The sequence below is a fragment of the Pseudoliparis swirei genome, chromosome 24, assembly GCF_029220125.1.
Source record: "Pseudoliparis swirei isolate HS2019 ecotype Mariana Trench chromosome 24, NWPU_hadal_v1, whole genome shotgun sequence".
Taxonomy (NCBI): Eukaryota; Metazoa; Chordata; class Actinopteri; order Perciformes; family Liparidae; genus Pseudoliparis; species Pseudoliparis swirei.
The window spans coordinates 28,468,212-28,488,282 of NC_079411.1; the positions used below are offsets into that span (position 1 = coordinate 28,468,212).

Genomic DNA, 20,071 nt, shown 5'->3' on the forward strand with positions numbered 1-20,071 from the left:
TACTTTAAGTTTAGTTTTTTGTTAATGTGTAATATGTATTATGCTTGCTGCTTTTTATATCAAAGATTGTTTATATTGTTTGCTTCAAAATGTGTACATTTGTTTTATGTAGTTTATTTACTAGTACACAACGTTAATGTTCTTAGTGGGGTAAAGTATAACTAAGACTGTAAAAACTTGTATTATTATATCACATTATTATATGCCAACCCAACGTGATTTATAAAGATGTCACTAAACTCCGCTGACACACGGGCGCGCGCTACAGAGGTGACGTTAATCACGTGGGACGACGGGCACGCGCCGCCTCTCCCCCTCCTCCTGCGGATGTTTTACGGTTGCCAAGCAACGGTTGCCTAGCGCGCTGGTTTATCAGAAACACTGTGGGTAAGTATTGTCAAAATTAAAGGGAATTAATTAGTTTCTATTGTATTTTAATGTACGACGCGTTTCTTTTATCTGTATAAGTTGCGCCGGTTAACCGTCTATTGTGTAACTGAGTTAGCGGTTAGCTTAGCCGATGTTCCCCTCGGTGTCTGCGCTCCGAGCTAGCGTTAGCTACCGTCGCGCTAGCATTGCTTCGCCTAACTTAATGTGTGCTATTGAGACCGTTTGTGACGTTTCACGTCAGATAGAAAGGCGATTATTTCAACTGTGTTCAAGTGAGAATGGAAAATACAAAATTAACACGTTAATAGTCAATTTGTAACGTTAATTAATGTACAGACTATCTCGTGTATTTTGTTATTGGAGATATGTCCCTACGGGCTTGCCGTAGAAAGGAAAAGTAACAGGACGAATAATAACGAGGGTTGAACGACATGTCTGATCTCCCGCCTCCGTTAGTTAACATGTTTTCAGTGCAACTCATCAACGAATACACAACGCTTTGGTTACATTAAGATAAAATATATATCGAGCACCAAACGATAGGTGTTTAAACGGGTCTGATGTCATCGCAGGTGGTGCTCAGCATGCAGCGCGATGGAGGCGAGCAGGTGGAGCAGGTGGAGGAGGAGGAGGAGGAGGAGAGCCCCGACCGCAGTGAGGGGGGGAGTGACGCAGCAGCAGAGCGCGGTGAGGCGCCGCAGGTATTCACTGCTTTGGGTTTAATAAAAACAAAGTAAAGTTCTTGTGGAGACCTGAGGTTTTTATTTATTTATTAACCTCTTGTGTCCAGGTGTGATGTGTGTGTGTGTAGGTGTGATGTTGCACTTCGTTTTGTTGGGTGTATATAATCTAAGTTAACAATAAGATGAAGCCGATTGTGCTGTTGCATACAGAGTGTGTGTTTATGTGTTTGTGTGTGAGAGAGTGTGTGTGCATCTGAGTGTGTGTGTGTGCGACTGTGAGAGTTTTTTTGAGTGTGTGTGTTTGCGTGCGTGTGTGCGTGTGTGTGTGTGGGTGTGTGTGTGTAACACTCCACACACACTGTCTCAATCCTTGTGCTCTCTGTCGGGGACCTTTACAGAATCAGCCGGGCCCGGAGCACGATGAGCTCCACCCTGACGGTGGTGCAGAGGACAACTCGCCTGCACACACACCTTCAGGTGAGTCACGTCACCTGTTGGTAATGAACTGTTGACCACAAAGCAACACAACACCGTTCATCAAGTGAGTCCCAAGAGGCAGGAGAATATAAACAGTCAAACTGCTGGTTGAGTTCAGGGAACGACCTTTAAATCCATTTAGATTGAATACAAAGACACTTATGGTCCACGGTAATGTCCTTTAAGGTTACAGCGCCTTCATTAACTTCCTTTTCCTAAAAAAAATTGCAATAAAAATCTATGAGTCAGAACATCGAGAAAAAACATAATAATATAATATTAAAAAGAGTTGAAGACAAAACAATACTAGTACAGGTTCTATGTTACTGAGCAGTGTGTATATATGTTCACATTTAATTGTTCCAATTGGTTAAATGTAATAATCTCAAAGATTATCATTTCAATAAATGTCTGTAAATTCACAATCTATCATATATAATAAATATAAATAAAGAATCCATCATTCGTCCCCCATTGGAGACGTGCAGTATTACAGTAGCAGGGAGCAAAAAACAAGTATATAAAATAAAGAAATTGTCAAATAACATAATATCCACAGAGAGACGGAGTTAATGTTATTGTACATTCAAAAAGAGGAGAGATGAAATGTGCATATTGATATTGTATAGAGGTAAATATTATTTAAACTAGTGAGTTATATATAAATTCACCCCTCATACAGGTGTCATAAACTGGGAAATTAACCTTTTTATTTATTCTTTTACCAGGCTGTAAACATATGGAGGACTTAAAATGACTTAAGTATAAATAAATGCATGCATGAATAAATACAAGAATAATTTTTAAAAATGCTTAAATAAATGTATGAATAAATAAATAAATACAAGAATAAATAAATATATACAGGAATAAATAAATAAATGCTTAAATAAATGTATGAATAAATACAAGAATAAATGAGTAATTGCTTAAATAAATAAATAAATACAGGAATAAATAAATACAAGAATAAATGAGTAATTGCTTAAATAAATGTATAAATAAATACAAAAATAAATAAATAAATGCTTAAATAAATGTATAAATAAAGGAATGATTAAATAAAAGTCATAACTAAACAGGACATTATTAAATAAATATATTTATATATTTCTGTATTTCTTCATTTATTTATGTCTCCACACGTATTTCTTCATTTATTTATTCCTATATTTATTCATGCATTTATTTATTTATACTTAAGACATTTAAGTCCTCCATATGAACATACATCTGCTGTAAAGTTCTGCATGTTACCATGGAGATCTATGGAGATTGACATTTTGAGAACATCAGTTTTTTTAGCAGTGAAATGCAAAAATCAGTTTTTTATACCATCAAGAAGGAGACTGAACTTTAACTTAGTCTTTTCTGTGTTCTAGTGGAAGAACATGCAACGCGAGCACCGTTAACCCTTCACCTCTCAAACCTCAACATGTCAGAAGACATGGAGGATCGAGAGCCACCAGCGGAGGAAGAGGAAGAGGACGACGACGAGTTCATTGTTCTCGACTCCGAACACGTCTGTTGCAATATTTATTACATCACTATTTATGAAATGAATAGATGTGTCAGCAACACAGACTTCTAAAGCTGCTCTACGTTCAAAGGTTTGAGGTCACCCAGACACTTTGGTGTTTTCCATGAAACTCACACTTTTATTAATCAAATTAATTAAAATATAATCAAGACATTGAGGAGGTTATAAATAATGATGTTTATAGTAAATATTATTGTAGTTCTTCTTGTGGCTCAAAGGAAGGCCAGTTTAATAGCTTCTCGCAGCAACATAACTGTTTTCAGCTGCGCTCACATAAAAAGGGTTTTCCAGTGTTTTCTACCCCTCCGCTAGTCTTCTAAGGCGATAACACAATGTACCATCAGAACACTGGAGATGGGCCTCTACACACCTCTGTAGAGACTTCATTAACACCAGAGAATAGTCACTACACATTAACTATGTAGAGAGTTATGATTCATTTAATGTTATATTCATTGGAAAAAACAGTGCTTTGAAAAATAAGGACATTTCGAAGTGACCGGGTAACGGTAGTGTGCGTTAAGGTCATTGACGCCATGTTTTTTCTTTGGGCAGCCGCTGGTCAGAAGGCAACAAGCTGCTCTGAGCATCCTGCTCAGCAAGCAGCTGGAGAGGATCAACCAGGGCCTGAAGGAGAAGGTGAGACAGTTTGATACCTTCACTATATATATATATATTTTTAAATTATTATTATTATTTGGGTTTTAAATACACACCTGCAGGTCATGGAAAACCTGGAAAAGTCATGGAATTTGTAAAATGGTTATTTCTAGGCCTGGAAAAATCCTGAAGGGGAAAATCTGAAGTTTTGAAGTTTTGAAGTTTAGTCTCTCTCTCTCTCTCTCTTACCATGTTTTTAATGAGTTTCTTCGCTCTTTTAACATTGGTTTTTAGTCTTTTTAATGTGGTTTTTACAGAGAAGGTTTTTATCATGGGAGCTGCCTACAAGAAAACAGAAAAAGAAAAGTGGCAGCTCCTAAATTTTCTATCAGGCGAAGCCAAAATGGCCATTTACTTAACCAGGAAGTCCCGGGTGGAAAACAGAGGGGCAGGAGGCCGGGGCAGTGTGGCTCTGTAACATCAGAGCCAGACTCTGGCTGGAATTCAGGTTTTATAAACACATTGGAGACCTGGATGCTTTTAAACAACGCTGGTATTTTAACGGTATTGTTTGTTCTGTGTTGGAGGAGGAGCTGGTGTTTGCACCACTTTTTATTCGGTAAAACATGTTTTATTTTTAAAAAAATGTTTTTGTTGTTGTTTGCTTTTATTTTAAACAACCTGATTTTTTAAAACACTTAATTTTTAAAGAAACTGTGTAAAGGCTTAGAAAATGTAAATAAAGTGTTTTTCAAAAATCTCTCTCTCTCTCTCTCTCTCTCTCTCTCTCTCTGTCTGTGTGTCTCTCTCTCTCTTTCTCCCCCCCCCCCAGCTGGCGGTGAGGAAGGCGGAAGCTGACCTCCTGCAGGACCGCAGTGTGGAGACGTTCCGGGTCCAGCAGCAGCTCGCCCGGCTGCAGTCCCGGCTGGACGCCCAGCACGAGGCGGAGGAACGGGCGGAGGCCGAGCGCCTCGCGGCGCTGGAGCGGCTGGAGGCCGCGAGGAGGCGGAGCTACAGCATGAAGGGACGCCACGGGGACGCCACCGCCGACGGTGAGACAGACGAGACCAGGAGAGCCTCAGAGACAGGAGAGCCTCACCTTGTTTTCATGAGGACTCTTCGTCTTCGTCCTCCTCTTCATCTTCCTCTTTTTCGTCGTCTCCTTCTTCTTCGTCTTCCTCTTCTTCTCCTCCTCCTCCGTAGTGTCCCAGTTACAGGTGCAGACGAACAACCTGATGCTGCAGCTCACCTTCACACGAGGACTCAGTGAAGATCTGAGCTCCGAGGTCAAGGTCATGAAGAAGGTCAAAGGCCGAGGGGCGGAGGAGAAGGAGCAGGCGGAGCGGCAGCTGCTGAAGCAGGTGGGCGGCTCTCTGTGCGTGGAGCGTGAAGCGGTGTCCTCCATGGAGCTGCTGTGAGTGACTGCTCCCATCAACAGGATCTGTACGTGGAGAGTCTGACGAAGAACATGGAGAAGCTGACGGAGCAGATGGACGTGTATGAGAGCCAGGTCAAAGGTCAGGCCGAGGACACGAGGGCCTTCAGACTGCTTCAGACTGAGGTGAGCGTAACATCCAGAAGGCTAAGGCTCTCACCTTTTTTGAGTTGTGTCCCACCTGTGAAAGAGTTATTTCAGCCGAGAACCTCCTGACCAGTGCAAAGCATTGTGGGTTGAAAAAAAGATGAAATACGCAGCATTTTATAATATATAAATAATAAATACAATTCAGTTTATGAATCTGATTTTTTATTTTATTGAATATGTATTATATAACTATTTTCAGAAGGCTTTTTTAATGGACTCTCATTTTGAATATGTTTGAAACAAATCCCACATACCCCCCTAGAGGGTCTTCACGTACCCCCTAGAGGGCCTTCATGTACACCCCCTAGAGGGCCTTCATGTACCCCCTAGAGGGCCTTCACGTACCCCCTAGAGGGCCTTCACGTACCCCCTAGAGGGCCTTCATGTACCCCCTAGAGGGCCTTTACGTACCCCCTAGATGTATATAAGTGTATAAGTGTATAAGTACACGTACAATATTGCCCACGACTGTTTGTGTGCAGACTGAGGAGAAAATGCTGGATGTGGTGAACCAGAACAAACAGAAACTGCAGGACTGGAGCTGCCGACTCTTTCACATGAGGAAACAGGAAGTGGACTTCGCCGCCAAGCAGGAGGACACGCGGTGAGAAGGAGGCCGACGAGGAGCTGAACATGAAGAACAACTGAATAGAACGTTACAAGTTCTAGTTTATCCGTTCTTTATTTCATATTTTACCATTCCTTTTGTTTGGCCTTGACTCTAAAAGGCTCTGACTCGTGCCCTATAGACTCGGAGAGACTCCGCCCCCTAAAAAATTGGTTGTAAGAAGAAGAAACTCAGCAATAGTTAAATTGAGATATTTAAAATATTACAAACACTTAAAGTAAACGTATATTTTCAAGAGTCAGCGCTGGTGTGACAGGGAAATATAAAACAATTAATTCAATAAGTTAATTAAGCAAGAGGTTTGAAGTGGAGTTAGAGTTTAGTATTCTAAAGGCCAGGAATGTGAATTAAATATCTCTAATTCAGGGTTTGTACGGTCATGGAAAACCTGGAAAAGTCATGGAACTTTAAAATGTTTTCTTCCAGTTCTGGAAAAAAGTCCATGAAATAAATGTAATCCCAAAAAGTTTTAGAAAAGTCACAGAAATATTTGTTATATTCATTTGTTCATTTACAAAGTTTGATTTAAAAGAATAAACATTTATATTCATGTTTATTTTTTTATGAAACTATTGTCTCTCATTTAAGGTTATATACTCGTGTAGTCACGGAGATTTAACAAAATGTTTGAACACGGAAATTTGGTTTTAAAGTCGGTCACCATGTGGATGAACCCTGATGTCTGCTTTACTGTGAGTTTGATTATATAATATCCACCGCCGCTTTTTATGTTCCTCGTGAATTCTTCTTCGGAAATGTTAAGCGTACGTTTACCGACGGACAAACAATTTGTAGACGGTGTTTTTTTAATCTCATCTCCCTCAGATAATATCCTCTCACCTGAGAGAAGAGCATCAGAAAACATTGGATTCCAGAAATCAATGATATGATATTGATATTCCTTTATTTGTCCCACAGTGGGGACATTTCAAAAATCACAGCAGCGTTGCACATCAGAGCATCAATAAAATAAATATAAAACACAAAACATAATACTAAATACTAAACATACAGGGGGGAAATAAAGTGCTGAGTTTGCCAGGATCTCCAGCGATCGACGGCAGTGTGTTGTGCAGCCGATATCAACCCGAGGCTGAGATGAAAGCGTCTCCTCTCCTCCTCTGTTCCACCAGCATCACGGAGCACAACGTGGTCCTGCTGGACAGAGAGATCGAAGGTCTGACGAGATCCATCGCCGAGGAGCAGGAGCTCAACGAGGCGCTGACCGCGCAGCTCAACTGGGCCCGGGTGGACGGAGCCACCTCCAAGAAGCTGATTGGCCAGAAGCTGGCCCAGCAGGAGGCGCTGCAGGCGCACTACACCACCTGCCTCCACAGCCTGAGGCAGACGGAGAGCACCGTGGCCAGGCTGACCAAGGTAGCGCGTCTTCAGGTCCCAAAAGTACAAAAGGCCTCAGGTCCTCTGGCATGTGTTGTTGTTTTTATTTGTGTGATGTCATTCAATTAAACTACTGTTTCTCACATGGACATTTTATGACTAACATGCTGCATATATGTGTGCGTTCGGGTTTATATGTTTTCTCTCCCTTCAAATTACAATCCAATAGCCGATCGTCATACTTAACGATATACTTAACGGCACTAGGACCTGGGGGAGGCTGCCACGCTGGCTTTCTCACTCTGCCAAGTAACGTCTCTCAAAGACAGCCAATGAGGTTAGCTCAGAGTAAATGACGCACAGAGTGACCTGTGAGTCCAGGTAGTTACGGAATGTGACTATATACACATATAGTATTATATATTATAGAATATATTGGTAGTTAACGATTGTTAGCTGCTTACATTTAGCTTTACTTGAGGCAAATGAAGGGAAACATAGAAACGGTCTCCAGTGAGCGAGATAGTGAACGAGTGAATTCGAAATACAAGAAATAACTATCGACATCTCTCTATTATTAGCATTAATATATATTATGATATATTTTTTTCATTGAATGGAATATTTGACTGAACAAGTTCATCTTTATCCAAATGAGCATAAAATATCACAAAGACCCTGAATTTTTGTCTTTAACAATTGATATCCCGGGCTCCCCCAAAAAATTGCGAACATATTTAGGCATACCGCTCCCCTTGGGGCTTAGCCCCCCACCCCGCCCCCCCCTTATTAACCCTACAACCGGCCCTGGCGTTGAGTCCACTTCGTCTCCCTCCACCTCCTCTTCACCTTTTCTTATGCCTCCTGCCCGCCAGGACGTCGGCAGCCTCCACGCGGCGGTGAAGGACCAGAGGAGGCAGCTGGAGAAACAGAGCGCGCTGCGCCTGGAGTCGGAGGAGAAGGTCATGACCCACATCCAGCAGCAGCTCACCCACAACATGGCGGCCAAGTACTCCAAGCGGCTCGCCGGCCGGACGGCCGCGCTCAAGACGCAGAAGGTAGAGACGAGCTTTACTACCGATGAACACGACTGGGAGGAGGAAAAGATGGGAAAGTCATGGACATTTTTTTTAATGGTTATTTCCATGCCTGGAAAAAAGTCCTTGAATAAAATTAAATTTCCTAAAGTTTTTGGAAAAGTCATGAAAATGTGTTATATTCATTTATTTTTTTGTTTGAAATAATTCATATTTTATTAACAGAAAGATAAAACCAGGCACACGCTCATATATACATGTGGTCATGGACATTTGGTTTAAAGTCATGGAAAAAATCATGGAATTTTAAAATGGGTTTTTCCAGGTCTGGAAAAGTTCTTGAAAAATATGTAATTTCCCAAAGTTTTGGAAAAGTCATGGACATGTGTTATATTCATATGATCATTTAAGATGAGTTTGAAATAAGTAATATTTTTTTTAAAGAAAGACGCTCAAAAATATAAGCCGGCATACGCTCATATATACACATGGAAAAGATCATGGTCGTGGAAATTTGGTTTAAAGTCATGGAAAAAATACTGGATTTTTTTTAATCGTTGTCTTTAGGCCTGGAAAAAAATCCATGAATTAAAATTAAATCCCAAAAGTTTTGGATTAAGTCATGGAAATGTGTTTATTTACGCAGTTTAATTTAAAAGAATAAACATTTATAGACATATTTAATATTTTTAATCAAACTATTGTCATTAATTTGTGTTATTTAAGGTATATGACATACTCGTGAATACACTGAGATTTCAGAAAATGTTTGGTCATGGAAATGTGGTTTAAAATCCTGGAAAGGTCCTGGAAAGGTCATGGAAAGGTCATGGAAATCCATTGGTCAACATGTGTATGAACCCTGCTAGAGTCAATGGCAAAGAAGAGGATAGAGAATTCCTTAATAATATTACATTTAATAAAAGAAATGCTAAGGATATAAATATATATATATCTATATATATATATATATAAAGATCCTACATGTGTTGATCTGCTCGTGCCCTTGTAGCTGTCTCAGTTGTGGCAGCTGGAGAACGACATGGAGACGTTGGCCCTGGAGGGCAGCGAGGTCAGCCAGCGCCTGGACGGCCTGGCGCTGGCCCAGGAGAACCTGGACCAGGAGACGGCCAAGCACCACCAGCTGGTGGCGGACCAGCAGACCAAGATGGCGTCCTTCACTACGCTCATCGAGCAAAAACAAGCCTCCATCCTCAGCTCCAACAAGAAGATCCATCAGATCACAACCCGCACCGGGGTGAGGGACGCCCGGTTGTTGTTGTTGTTGTTTACGTAGACTACAATAAGTTTATCAGAGACAATCGGGTATAGAAATCATTTGCTACCTTTTTTTATCTCATTATTATTATTATTATTATCTTTATTTAAAAGGGAATGTGTACAGTTAAACATGCATGTCACCATTTGATGCTCTGCACCAGGTTGTAGCTCCACAGCTAATTAGCATCTGTAGACCCTTGAAAGACCAACATAAACAATAACAAACATAACACAATAACAAACAGTACACAATAACACACATAAAACAATAACAAACATAACAAAATGTATTTACTTATTTACTTACTGACTGACTTATTTATTTACTTACTTATTTATGTATTTATTTTAGGGCTGTCAGCGTTAACGCGTTAATCTATGCGATTAATTTGGCCGCGTTAACGCACTAAAATATTTTAACGCAATTAACGCAAGTTTTTTTTTTTTTTTTTAAACCGCGGCAGTACGGTTTGACACTGTTTCCGTTTTTAAAACAATCATTTCTCCGCGAAAATAAGGAGCAGAAATCAGTTTAACTCGTGGATGAATCAGTCCGGTTTCCTCCTCCTTCCTCCCGTCTCCCCCTCTGACACACAGAGGAACGGAGGGGACCTGTCGGGTGACGCGGCGCGGAAAGAACGCGACACACGAAACCTTCAACGTGATTGGTCAATCCGTTTGTCTGTCAACATTTCGGGGAAACGAATGAACACTCAGTAAATCACAAAGGACCTCCCACCTCACAGGTTAGGCTCATTTAGCAGCCTGTCAGTCAGAGAACCAGAGGACACGGCGCGAGGACAATGAGGCTCATTTCAGAGCTGAGATTGTTCTGGAATGTTTGATGTATAACACGTGGGGTGTGTCACATGCAAAAGACTTTAAACGGTGAATTTAATTTATTTTGTAAAATGTATAAAATGCCCCCAGCCTCCAGAGGGTTAACGTGACATATCTGAATGTCAGTCAGTTACCAAGGCCACTGGTTCTGCTGTGTTCAATGTTAAAGATGACAGGACCAATGGGGTCTCAATATACTTTTTACTAATCTGATGTTTCACTGAAGAAACAATTTATCATCCACGATATTAAATACCTCGCTGGCACTTTATATGTAGGAGCCTCTTTGAAAACACAGCTCTGTGTGAAGTTTTGTCTTTAAAAGAAGGAAACACTTTTAACCTGTGTTGCCTTGGTCATTTTGACCCGATTAAATATTAACCCTCCCCGCCTTTGGGTCATTTTGACCCGATTCAATGTTTCACCCTCCTGTTACCTTTATATTTACTAACATATTTTACCCTTTGGGTTCAATTTACGCCAGCAATTAAAACCTCAGAAAATTATTAGAATTAATATTGTTTTCCAAGTTTAAGTGTGAGGCACTTTATGTTTGTTTGTTGACTACCGAAAGAACACCGACATTAAACATTGAATGGGGTCAAATTAACCCGAAGGCGGCAGGAGGGTGTAATATTGATTCGGGTCAAAATGACCCGAAGGCATCACAAGGGTTAAACGGTGAATTTAAATTTTTTTGTAAAATGTATAAAATGAGCCCAGCCTCCAGAGGGTTAACGTGACATATTTAAATGTCAGTCAGTTATCAAGGCCACTGGTTCTGCTGTGTTCAATGTTAAAGATGACAGGACCAATGGGGTCTCAATATACTTTTTTTTTTACTAATCTGATGTTTCACTGAAGAAACAATTTATCATCCACGATATTAAATACCTCGCTGGCACTTTATATGTAGGAGCCTCTTTGAAAACACAGCTCTGTGTGAAGTTTTGTCTTTAAAAAGAATGAACTTTTAACTTTTAACTTTTAATTGCGATTAATCGCGATTAATCGCGATTAATTAATCGCAATTTCAAAAGGTGCGATTAATTAGTTAATTTTTTTTAATCGATTGACAGCCCTAATTTATTTACTTATTTATTTATTTACTTACTTATTTATGTATTTATTTACTGACTTATTTATTTACGTACTTATTTATTTACTTACTTATTTACTTAATTACTTACTTATGTATTTATTTACTGACTTAATTATTTACTTACTTATTTATTTACTTTCTTATTTCCTGACTTACTTATTTATTTATTTACTTATTTATTTATTTACTTACTTGTTTATTTCCTGACTGACATAATGTTGCTCATTGAGTGCCACTCAATGAGCAACTGATGTTTTAAACCATGTGTGTAATGTGTGTGTGTGTAATGTGTGTGTGTGTGTGTGTTCATCTCCAGCATGAGGACCTGAGTCCTCTGCAGACCATATGTGTAATGTGTGTGTGTGGATTCAGGTCATGTGTGTGTGTGCGTGTGTTCATCTCCACAATGAGGACCTGAGTCCTCCACAGACCGTGTGTGTGTGGGTTCAGGTCATGTGTGTAATGTGTGTGTGTGTGTGTGTGTGTGTTCATCTCCAGCATGAGGACCTGAGTCCTCTGCAGATCCAGATTGAGGCTCTAAAGGCTCAGATGGAGGAGCTGGCGGCGAAGGCGAGGAGCGAGCTCCAGCTGTGGATGAGGAGCCAGGAGACGCAGGTGGGGCTGACGGAGGAGATGGAGGTCAACGGCACGGAGGCGCTCAAGCTGCAGATCAAGTGCACGGCCATGCAGCAGAAGAAGATGCGCCTGGAGAGTATGTCATGTATAAATATATATATATATATAACATATTTATATATAAATATATTAAAAAATATACATATATAAAATATGTATATATTATATATATATATATTTTAAATGTTTATATATATATTTATATATATATTTATATATATAAATATATAGGTTTTCAGACATCTCTAACTCAACAATGTGGGTCCCCCCCCCCCCCTCCCCCGTGGACTGGTCAGGGTTTGTACGCTCATAGAAAACCTGGAAAAGTCATGGAATTGTAAAATGTTATTTCCTAGAAAGAAGAAGAAATCCCAAAAGTGTCATTGAAATGTGTTATATTCATGCTTTGGAATTCTCATTGTTAGTTTAAATACCACATTGTCTCACTTTTTCATGTGGACAGCGAGATTTCATAAAATGTTTGGTCATGGACATTTTATTTAAAGTCTTGGACACCCATTGGTCACCATGTGGATGAACCCTGTTCATTGGTCACCATGTGTATGAACACTGATATTAAACCGACTCCCCACCCCTCCCCCATCAGATCAGATTGAAGTGGAGCGCCGTGAGGAGGCGGAGCTAAACAAGAACGTGGAGATGCTGAGAGGAGATCTGCTGAAGCTCAACACGCTGCTGAGTAAGAACGGCGAGCTGAGCGAGGCGCTGCAGCAGAACCACTGGCTGATGGAGGCGGAGTTCCGGCACAGACTCAAGGCACGCCATTGGTTCATTTGTCTTTGTTTTCAATTGGGATTCGTTATCGATTATTATTATTATTATTATTATTATTATCAGGGTTCGTACGGTCATTGGAAAACCTGTAAAAGTCCTGGAATTTTAAAATGGTTTTTTCCAGGCCTGGAAAAGTCATGAAACATTTTTGTATTCATATGTTAATTTACAGTTTCACTAGCATAATTAACATTTATATAAATATATCTTTTTTTAAATCAAACTATTGTCCCTCATTTGTGTTATGTAAGGTTTTATACTTGTGTATACACGGAGATTTCACAATATGTTTGTTCATGGAAATTTGTTTTACGGTCCTGGACACCCATTGGTCACCATGTGGATGAACCTGTTCATTGGTCACCATGTGGATGAACCTGTTCATTGGTCATGTGGATGAACCTGTTCATTGGTCACCATGTGGATGAACCTGTTCATTGGTCATGTGGATGAACCTGTTCATTGGTCATGTGGATGAACCTGTTCATTGGTCATGAGGTTGAACCTGTTCATTGGTTATGAGGATGAACCTGTTCATTGGTCATGTGGATGAACCTGTTCATTGGTCACCATGTGGATGAACCTGTTCATTGGTCATGTGGATGAACCTGTTCATTGGTCATGAGGTTGAACCTGTTCATTGGTTATGAGGATGAACCTGTTCTTTGGTCATGAGGATGAACCTGTTCATTGGTCATGTGGATGAACCTGTTCATTGGTCATGTGGATGAACCTGTTCATTGGTCATGTGGATGAACCTGTTCATTGGTCATGAGGATGAACCTGTTCATTGGTTATGAGGATGAACCTGTTCATTGGTCATGTGGATGAACCTGTTCATTGGTCACCATGTGGATGAACCTGTTCATTGGTCATGTGGATGAACCTGTTCATTGGTCATGAGGATGAACCTGTTCATTGGTCATGGGGATGAACCCTGTTCATTGGTCATGGGGATGAACCCTGTTCATTGGTCACCATGTGGATGAACCTGTTCATTGGTCATGGGGATGAACCTGTTAATTGGTCATGTGGATGAACCCTGTTCATTGGTCACCATGTGGATGAACCTGTTCATTGGTCATGAGGATGAACCTGTTCATTGGTCATGAGGATGAACCTGCTCATTGGTCATGAGGATGAACCTGTTCATTGTTCATGAGGATGAACCTGTTCATTGGTCATGTGGATGAACCTGTTCATTGGTCATGTGGATGAACCTGTTCATTGGTCATGTGGATGAACCCTGTTCATTGGGCATGTGGATGAACCCTGTTCATTGGTCATGAGGATGAACCTGTTCATTGGTCATGAGGATGAACCTGTTCATTGGTCATGAGGATGAACCCTGTTCATTGGTCATGAGGATGAACCTGTTCATTGGTCATGTGGATGAATCTGTTCATTGGTCATGTGGATGAACCTGTTCATTGGTCATATGGATGAACCTGTTCATTGGTCATGTGGATGAACCTGTTCATTGGTCATGGGGATGAACCCTGTTCATTGGTCATGGGGATGAACCCTGTTCATTGGTCATGTGGATGAACCTGTTCATTGGTCATGTGGATGAACCTGTTCATTGGTCATGGGGATGAACCTGTTAATTGGTCATGTGGATGAACCCTGTTCATTGGTCACCATGTGGATGAACCTGTTCATTGGTCATGAGGATGAACCTGTTCATTGGTCATGAGGATGAACCTGCTCATTGGTCATGAGGATGAACCTGTTCATTGTTCATGAGGATGAACCTGTTCATTGGTCATGTGGATGAACCTGTTCATTGGTCATGTGGATGAACCTGTTCATTGGTCATGTGGATGAACCCTGTTCATTGGTCATGAGGATGAACCTGTTCATTGGTCATGAGCAGGGGTGCTCAATACGTCGATCGCGATCGATCGTCGAGCGACCTGCCAGTCGGGTAGATCGCATGACCTAAAAAAACCTGTTACTTTCTCTCTGGCGCCACATTACAGCAGCAGCATGTCATTTATGTCTCCGTGTTAAGTCCTCTGCCGCCGTCTCGTGCACGAGCGACACGGTTGTTCGCGACGGAGCAAAAAAAGTCACTAGCACCCCGTCGGTCGATCGCCTTGACTCGTCACATAATAAGTAGCTGTGATGCTGGATGAACCTGTTCATTGGTCATGGATGAACCTGTTCATTGGTCATGAGGATGAACCTGTTCATTGGTCATGTGGATGAACCTGTTCATTGGTCATGTGGATGAACCTGTTCATTGGTCATGTGGATGAACCTGTTCATTGGTCATGTGGATGAACCTGTTCATCGGTCATGAGGATGAACCTGTTCATCGGTCATGTGGATGAACCTGTTCATTGGTCATGAGGATGAACCTGTTCATTGGTCATGAGGATGAACCTGTTCATTGGTCATGTGGATGAACCTGTTCATTGGTCATGTGGATGAACCTGTTCATTGGTCATGTGGATGAACCTGTTCATTGGTCATGAGGATGAACCTGTTCATTGGTCGTGGGGATGAACCTGTTCATTGGTCATGTGGATGAACCTGTTCATCGGTCATGTGGATGAACCTGTTCATTGGTCATGTGGATGAACCTGTTCATTGGTCATGAGGATGAACCTGTTCATTGGTCATGTGGATGAACCTGTTCATTGGTCATGTGGATGAACCTGTTCATTGGTCATGAGGATGAACCTGTTAATTGGTCATGGATGAACCTGTGTGTCTCATCGGTCAGAAGATGAACCTGTTCATTGGTCATGAGGATGAACCCTGTGTGGTCGGGAGGAGACGTTCAGATGATGAAGACTGAGATCCACCGCATGGAAGTAAACACATCGCACACAATATGATTATACACAGTAAACACAAAGTGTAATTATACAAGGTAAACACAATGCTCACAATATAATTATATAAAGTAAACAGAAATATTGAGTTGTCATCTGCTTTGTGCCTTTATGTATGCACACATGTATTGAACATACATTAGGCAGTAAAATCTAACGGCTGGCTTATTGACAGACGGACTCGGCTCTATATATAGATGAGACATGTGCTTGTTATACCACACATATACATATATGTATATATATATGGGAACTATCGTTCTCTACTAGTGACTTCAAGGTAAATACCATAGTGTGTAAAGCAAAAAAGGTGTAAGTAAAATAAGGAAGGTATAAGTAATAATGAAGGTATAAGTAATAAGTAATGAGGAAGGTATAAGTAATACGAAAGGTGTAAGTAACAATGAAGGTATAAGTAATAAGTAATGAGGAAGGTATAAGTGATAAGTAATGAGGAAGGTATAAGTAATAAGAAAGGTATAATTAATAAAGAAGGTATAAGTAATAAGGTATAAGTAATGAGGAAGGTATGAGTAATAAGTAATAGGAGGTATAAGTAATAAGAAGGTATAAGTAATAAGAAAGGTATAAGTAGAAGGTATATAAGTAAGGTATAAGTAAGGTATAAGTAATAAAGGAAGGTATAAGTAATAAAAATAATGAAGGAAGTATATAAAAGAAAGGTATAATTAATAAAGAAGGTATAAGTAATAAATAATGAGGAAGGTATAAGTAATGAGGAAGATATAAGTAATAAAGAAGGTATAAGTAATAAGAAAGGTATAAGTAAAAAGTAAGGTATAAGTAATAAGTAATAAAGAAGGTATAAGTAATAAATAATGAGGAAGGTATAAGTAATGAGGAAGGTATGAGTAATAAGTAACGAGGAAGATATAAGTAATAAGAAAGGTATAAGTAATAAAGAAGGTATAAGTAATAAGGAAGGTATAAGTAAAAAGTAAGGTATAAGTAATAAGTAATAAAGAAGGTATAAGTAATATGTAATGAGGAAGATATAAGTAATAAGAAAGGTATAAGTAAAAAGGAAGGTATACGTAATAAGGAAGGTATAAGTAATAATGAAGGTATAAGGTATAATGAAGGTATAAGTAATAAGGAAGGTATAAGTAATAATGAAGGTATAAGTAATAAGGAAGGTATAAGTAATAAAGGAAGGTATAATGAAGGTATAATAATGAAGGTATAAGTAATAAGTAATAAGGAATATATGAAGGTATATAATAAGGTATAAGTAATAAGGAAGGTATAAGGTATAATGAATGTATAAGTAATAATGAAGGTATAAGTAATAAGGAAGGTATAAGTAATAATGAAGGTATAAGGTATAATGAAGGTATAAGTAATAAGGAAGGTATAAGGTAAAATGAAGGTATAAGTAAAAAGGAAGGTATAAGTAATAATGAAGGTATAAGTAATAAGGAAGGTATAAGGTATAAGTAAAAAGGAAGGTATAAGTAATAATGAAGGTATAAGTAATAAGTAATAAGGAAGGTATAAGGTATAATGAAGGTATAAGGTATAATGAAGGTATAAGTAATAATGAAGGTATAAGTAATAAGGAAGGTATAAGGTATAATGAAGGTATAAGTAATAATGAAGGTATAAGTAATAAGGAAGGTATAAGGTATAATGAAGGTATAAGTAATAATGAAGGTATAAGTAATAATGAAGGTATAAGTAATAAGTAATAAGGAAGGTATAAGTAATAAGAAAGGTATAAGTAATAAGGAAGGTATAAGTAATAAGGAAGGTATAAGGTATAATGAAGGTATAAGTAAAAAGGAAGGTATAAGTAATAAGGAAGGTATAAGTAATAAGGAAGGTATAAGTAATAAGGAAGGTATAAGTAATAATGAAGGTATAAGTAATAAGGAAGGTATAAGTAATAAGGAAGGTATAAGTAATAATGAAGGTATAAGTAATAAGGAAGGTATAAGTAATAAGGAAGGTATAAGGTATAATGAAAGTATAAGTAATAAGGAAGGTATAAGTAATAAGGAAGGTATAATGAAGGTATAAGTAAAAAGGAAGGTATAAGGTATAATGAAAGTATAAGTAATAAGAAAGGTATAAGTAATAAGGAAGGTATAAGTAATAATGAAGGTATAAGGTATAATGAAGGTATAAGTAATAAGGAAGGTATAAGTAATAAGGAAGGTATAAGTAATAAGGAAGGTATAAGGTATAATGAAGGTATAAGTAAAAAGGAAGGTATAAGTAATAATGAAGGTATAAGTAATAATGAAGGTATAAGTAATAAGGAAGGTATAAGGTATAATGAAGGTATAAGTAATAATGAAGGTATAAGTAATAATGAAGGTATAAGGTATAATGAAGGTATAAGTAATAATGAAGGTATAAGTAAAAAGGAAGGTATAAGTAATAATGAAGGAATAAGTAATAATGAAGGAATAAGTAATAAGGAAGGTATAAGGTATAATGAAGGTATAAGTAATAATGAAGGTATAAGTAATAATGAAGGTATAAGTAATAATGAAGGAATAAGTAATAATGAAGGAATAAGTAATAATGAAGGAATAAGTAATAAGGAAGGTATAAGGTATAATGAAGGTATAAGTAATAATGAAGGTATAAGTAATAATGAAGGTATAAGTAATAAGGAAGGTAAAAGTAATAATGAAGGAATAAGTAATAATGAAGGTATAAGGTATAATGAAAGTATAAGTAATAAGGAAGGTATAAGGTATAATGAAGGTATAAGTAATAAGTAATAATGAAGGTATAAGTAATAAGGAAGGTATAAGTAATAAGGAAGGTATAAGGTATAATAATAAGGTATCTTAGCCGTGGTAATGGTTTATCTGCTTCTATGAATATACGTATGGCTTGTTTTGATATCATTCCCTGTGCATGTGTGAGCAGGTGCGCCTCAACCAGCTGATGAGGCATCAGGAGCGCCTGCTGAGGGAGAGCGAGGCCACCGTGGAGCGCAGGGAGACCATCGTGCTGCGCAGGGAGGCCATCGTGTACGGGTCCACCAGGGGGGCCACCAGGGGGGCCACCAGGGGGGAGCTGAGCCACGTCAACAAGGGCCTGCAGAGCAAGATCCACGACACGCACAAGGTAGAGCGGGTTGATCCAGATCTGAAATGTACACACAGTACGTATGCACCATCATCTTCATCATCTCATCTCCACTGTGCTCATCTTCATCATCTCGCCCATGTGCACGTCGTCTTCAGCACGCGGTGGAGTGTGAGCAGGAGGTCAGGGCGCTCCAGGAGAGCCAGGAGGCCGCGGGCAGCCGACTGGCTCAGCTGAAGCAGCAGCTGAGCCACGTCTGTGGAGCCGGATACGTCCTGGACCCCGGGGCCGGGCAGCTGCACGACACCAAGGACCGGGTGAGGGGCGGGGAGGGGTGTGAGAATGTCAATTGGAGGAGTGAGAATGTTAATTGGAGGAGTGAGAATGTTAATTGGAGGAGTGAGAATGTTAATTGGAGGAGTGAGAATGTCAATTGGAGGAGTGAGAATGTCAATTGGAGGAGTGAGAATGTCAATTGGAGGAGTGAGAATGTCAATTGGAGGAGTGAGAATGTTAATTGGAGGAGTGAGAATGTTAATTGGATGAGTGAGAATATTAATTCGAGTGAGAATATTAATTCGAGTGAGAATGTTAATTGGAGTGAGAATGTCAATTGGAGGAGTGAGAATGTCAATTGGATGAGTGAGAATATTAATTCGAGTGAGAATGTTAATTGGAGGAGTGAGAATGTCAATTGGATGAGTGAGAATGTTAATTGGAGGAGTGAGAATGTCAATTGGAGGAGTGAGAATGTCAATTGGAGGAGTGAGAATGTCAATTGGAGGAGTGAGAATGTTAATTGGAGTCTCTTTCTGGGCCGTGATCGTCGTAGTTTCCACCAATTAAATAACTTCTCCTGTGTTCCACCTTTTGTTCTCACTGTTGTTGTTCTAATGATCAAAGCACCCAAACAAAACACTCATTGTTGTTGTTGTTGTCGTCGTCCCTCCCTCCAGAACCTGGCCCGACTCGTGGCGCTCCAGAGCCGCACCAGGAAGCTGCGCGCGGCGTGCGACGGCGGCTACAGAGCGCTGTCCACCGGCGGGTCGGTCGGCGCCGCCCTGCAGAGCCAGATGGAGCGCGTGCACGCCGCCGCCGCCATCTTGCACCGCGTGTGCGAGGAGTTGCCCCACCACCAGGGGGCGCTGCACAGGCTGTCGCTGGTGCTGGAGGCGCGAGCCCAATCCCCACAGCAGGGACAGTGAGTACAGGAGGAGGAGGAGGAGGAGG

The 20,071-nt window shown here is 39.8% G+C and overlaps 1 protein-coding gene across 1 annotated transcript; it reads left to right on the top strand.

Moving 5' to 3' along the window:
• The first annotated feature begins 984 nt into the window (after positions 1-984).
• Positions 985-20,046, top strand: ccdc40 (coiled-coil domain containing 40). The gene is made up of 16 exons (XM_056409612.1): positions 985-1,077; positions 1,472-1,550; positions 2,933-3,072; positions 3,646-3,729; positions 4,523-4,742; positions 4,894-5,051; positions 5,129-5,251; positions 5,758-5,879; positions 7,037-7,280; positions 8,117-8,299; positions 9,291-9,536; positions 12,000-12,213; positions 12,745-13,061; positions 18,680-18,880; positions 19,000-19,158; positions 19,798-20,046. Exons 1-16 carry the CDS (start codon positions 985-987, stop codon positions 20,044-20,046), a joined length of 2,832 nt encoding a protein of 943 aa, XP_056265587.1.
• The last annotated feature ends 25 nt before the right edge of the window (positions 20,047-20,071 follow it).

What these genes read in the sequence shown, in the direction of transcription:
- ccdc40 (XM_056409612.1), top strand. Translation starts at nt 985, where the DNA reads ATGGAGGCGAGCAGGTGGAGCAGGTGGAGGAGGAGGAGGAGGAGGAGA. An exon ending in ACCAGGGCCTGAAGGAGAAG is followed by an intron (nt 3,730 to 4,522) that starts GTGAGACAGTTT and finishes CCCCCCCCCCAG; the next exon opens with CTGGCGGTGAGGAAGGCGGA. An exon ending in GAAGAAGATGCGCCTGGAGA is followed by an intron (nt 12,214 to 12,744) that starts GTATGTCATGTA and finishes CTCCCCCATCAG; the next exon opens with ATCAGATTGAAGTGGAGCGC.